Here is a 4,460-nt window from a genome sequence, read left to right on the forward strand (position 1 = left end):
AACTAACCTCGTAACAAAATTAAACATAAAAGCAAATTTCAGATTCAGTTAGTTTCTTATTCGAATATTATATGCACTCTTGATTAAAAAGAATGTCCTATGAACATAATATGTAAAGGATTTTGTTATTTGTACATCAAAATGGTACATAAACTGTTATCGAAATTGATGTGGAGGAAAAAGATGATTGTGTTTTAAACTGTTAAATGGTAGAATGTCATGTGATACTATGTAATCCCTTACGTAAATCTTAATGTACATGTAGCCAAATACATAAATAAATGCAAAATTTAGATGTTGGTTTATCTCTTATCCAAACTTACTTTTTTCCGCTAGACAAAGATAATCTCATAATGAAGTTAAAATATATTAACAAATTTCAAATATTAACCAATCTCATATTATCTCTTATTCGAACATGATCTTCCATATTAACAAAGACGGAATAAAATTAAATATCTAAATTGCCAATTGATGGCAAAATTGTACAAATGTGTTGAAAGGGCTAGAGAAATTAAAATATCTGGATTGCCAATCACTTGTTTACAAATAAGATTTCTCTTATCTTTATATTATCCGTCTCTAAATTTCAGATGACGGGTTATGCTACTTGTACTTCAATTGTGTATACTCATTTTGACGACTGATATATCCATCAAATCAAGTCACCATATTTGAATTTATATCTCTTATTTGGGGTCCGTAATGACTATATTTTTCATTCTCATTCTTACATTAATGGGAAACAAATGGGGTATTGTCATTATATAAGTGGATGAAAAAAAAAAAATTTTTACCTGTCAAACTAGATAATGACACGTGGTGTGACCTAAACAAAAGTGTAAATTTACGTCGACACCGAGCATGATTCTCATAAGATAGCCGTTACAGTTCATTTCCTCTTCTACTCTGTCACACAATCATTCTCTCCATCGAAGACGAGTAATTATACTAGTAGTAATTGATACAGTCAATTCGAAACCCCAACAAACATCTTCTTTTTCCATAAAAAATTTGATTGGAATCCATGCCAATTTGAGGTCTTCTCCAATGAGCAACTCTCAGTATTCTTCTTCCTCTTCCTATGATTCTGCTTCCATGGGACCTACACCACTAGTAATGCATACTTGATAGTAGCATGTATGAATCTCTCTCTCTCTCTCTCTCTCTCTCTCTCTGTATTGATTTTGGAATTTTCTACAGTTAGCATGTGACTGATCCGCGACTTTATCCCTTTGATTTAGGATTTTGGTTTGTCGATAGAGGGTAAGATTCTTGAGGGAAAAAGGGGGGTAAATACTCTCAAGATTGAGCTATAATATATACCTAGTAGATTAGATAAAAAGGGGGGAAGATTGGCTTTCAAACTTTTATACGTTTCATATAATTCGGCATCAAAGTTGGCTGAAAGATATTTTTGTGGAAAATTTTCGAATTTATTTTAAGGAATTCAAGTTTTTTTTATCCTTCATTTTGCCCCCGCGCGCGCTAATGCATGCATATGTAGGCTTCAATTATTTGAGAAAAATCAATGGAAAATAACTTTCAGATATTTCTTTTACTTAAATTGTTTATTTTTCTTTCAAAAACTGTTTTTATTTCCTAAATTACAAAGAAGTATGTTTACAAATTTTTGTCCAAAATTACCTATTCTGTTTCCTTGTGTTTCGTGCAGGTTAGTCGCTAACAATTAAAAAGGGATCAGACGATTGTGTAAGGGACGAACCTCTTGAGATAAAGTTCCAAAAAGGGATGTTTTTATTGGTGATGACTTTACAATTGGAAAATAAAAACAGAATGCCTCCAAGAGGCGCAAGCACACGAGTTACTGAAAAAGAAGTGTTTGAATCTAAACTAAGAAATTTAAAGTTATATATTCTCAGCACACTAGTTACTGAAAAAGAAGTGTTTGAATCTAAACTAAAAAATTTAAAGTTACATATTCTCTATTTGAGAGTGTTTGATTCGGGGTCCTTTGCTCTATGTCTTTTCTTCCTTTTATACTCCCTGAATGATTTTTTCGTAATCAACTGTTTAAAAACTGTTTGATCGCTCTATAACTGACCACTTTCTTTGTAGTGGCCAACTTGTTATGGAACTGCCTTCTCTAACTACTGCCATTACTTTTTGTCGTTCAACCATCTTCAATTGAATTCCTTGAATCGTGGAACGTGATAGGACTATCCAATAATTGCTTCTTTAACTGCACTTTTAGGTAACCATAAAGAATGTTTGTTAAGATGCTGGACGACTCGAATGTTTGGGCGAGAGCAGAGTCACAGCTCTAGGCGACTGCATGGCAATTCATTCGCTCAAATCTTGGGCGACTTGCAACCTTGGACGATGGTGTTACCGCGTTCATGGGCTTCCCTATTTGGGCCTTTATCCTGCATTGCCTGATTAGGTCGTTCTTTGGGTTATTTGATTTTGGAGATCTTCCAATTGGGCTTCATTCCTTGGGCTATTCGACTTGGACTGAACTTTTTGTGTGTCAACACTCTTTTTTGGCATAAATAAATAAATATGCAAAACTAGGAACTTAAATATTTTTTTTTTTGAAAAGAATTTAGATGCAATTGCTTGCATCTCTTCAATTGGATCCCAGTATTACTTTTTTGTGCCTAAGGGAGGAAGGATTGAGGAGACTTCGAGAAATGCTTACGAAGTTCATTTTTTGGGAGTTGCAGTTTATAGCAAAAAAGGTCTGAGACTTATGTGGTTCTACAATTCTGCCAAGTTAAGATGCAACATTAAAAGTCAAATATTGAGGTTTAATTTGAAATTTAGTAAATTTATAAGGTAGAATCTGTGATTGCTTGAACTTTTAACATGCATAAACGAATAGTAGATGATTATGTTGAATTAGATGAGCAAAACTTTTGCTTTTCACATTTATTATGCTGTGAATTGATTGCAGAACGTTGTAGAGAGCCATGGAAGTACAGATGGTAGTCGCCCATTCACTCAGGCACTAACAACAATGGGTTCACGTAACTGGCATGACGTGGTATGGATGTTGATATTTCTGGCACATTTGATTTTGATAGGTTTTACTCTTGGGTATTTTGGACTCAAAAGGTTTAGGAAAGTTAGGCTAAATATTGGCATGTACAAAGTGGGTCTAACTGAAGATTTTTGGCCTTTGTATGCTGTCGCTGGCAGAGTTGGGACTCTTCTAGGGTGGACTTGGTTATTATGGTTTGGTTCACATGCAAATCAAGCGATGGAATTCTCGATGCACCTGTTGGCTACATATCTTGCTGTAATAAGGCGTGCTATGTTTTGGGGGTGAACAGTTATTCTGGGGTGCTGCATTTGGCATTGCTGCTGCATTTCAGTTCTTGTATGTCATATCAGTCATTGACAGGTAAACCACAGTGACCTCTCCGCGTTTTGACATTTTGGTGCATGTTTTGAGTTGAGTTTTAGGGTTATCGTTGTGCCACATTTTAGAATGTTTGAATTGAGGTCTTCATGTGGAGCAACACTCTGTAGTTCAATTAAGTTGTAGTACTATACATGCTTAAATAAATGCCTTACATATAGATTTCTGCACAGATTGTTGGACTATATTTTATGCTTGCATCCCAGGTTTTCTCTACTTCGTTATTTGACTAGGAAAATTTCAATTAGAATTGCATTTTGATTGGCTATAGAATGAAAGGGGATACGACGGATGCAAGAGATTTAAAAATTTCCAGCCCCTTAAGATTGTAGAAGAAATTGATAATTTTGGGAAAATAGTTGTTTTCACATGGGAATGGAGTGTGGAGATCATAAATATATGTTAAGGATATATTGGGAAAAAAATATCCAACTTTCAAGATATATTTTGGTTACTTACTCATTCTAGATTTTGATTTTCTATTACAGTCACGTTTCCCCATGTAATTCCTATGACATGCTTCTGTATATTCTTTATTGGATATTTTTTCTCATGACATCATGCTACTCTGTCTTCCTCTCTTTCTTTCTTCCTCCATGCACACACACACATATATTTTGTGCATTGGTTATTTGACCTTTTCTTATTCTATAGACTTCTGTTCACCACGCTGGTGCTAGAAAAAGCAGTGAAGATGGTATGGGATATTCCTGAGATCATAAGAGCAGCATGCATATTTATGCTTGTCATGCTCTTTTGATTAACATTAGGGTCCTTTGGGGTTGCTGGTGTTGTGGCTTCAAGTTTTGAAGATGGTGTGCCCTGGTGGCTTCTTATGGTGAGTTGGCAAGTTATTGATCGTATTTCATTTTCTTTAAAAAGAGTTGCAATGCTGATTCTGTAAACTATTCACCCAGCAACATAAGAAAATGTTGTTACTTGTATGTACAGGTATTGTCTGTGAGTTTGTTTTGGACTGGTACAGTTCTTTGTAATGTAGTCCTCGTAATAGTTTCAGGAATGGTATTTCTAGTTATTATACATGGTGATCGAGAGCAAGAAACATCATCATTAC

The 4,460-nt window shown here is 34.7% G+C and overlaps 1 protein-coding gene across 2 annotated transcripts; it reads left to right on the top strand.

Moving 5' to 3' along the window:
* Positions 1-1,795: 1,795 nt before the first annotated feature.
* On the top strand, positions 1,796-4,460 carry LOC111403273. 2 transcript variants are annotated; one of them, XM_023031707.1, is made up of 5 exons: positions 1,796-2,702; positions 2,918-3,007; positions 3,163-3,367; positions 4,040-4,223; positions 4,337-4,460. In XM_023031707.1, exons 1-4 carry the CDS (start codon positions 2,571-2,573, stop codon positions 4,063-4,065), a joined length of 453 nt encoding a protein of 150 aa, XP_022887475.1. In that variant the 5' UTR covers positions 1,796-2,570; the 3' UTR covers positions 4,066-4,223; positions 4,337-4,460. The 2 variants fall into 2 exon arrangements, with proteins under 2 accessions (XP_022887475.1, XP_022887476.1); XM_023031708.1 differs by having other exon boundaries at positions 4,398-4,460.

This window comes from Olea europaea, chromosome 11, assembly GCF_002742605.1.
Source record: "Olea europaea var. sylvestris chromosome 11, O_europaea_v1, whole genome shotgun sequence".
NCBI classification, from domain to species: domain Eukaryota; kingdom Viridiplantae; phylum Streptophyta; class Magnoliopsida; order Lamiales; family Oleaceae; genus Olea; species Olea europaea.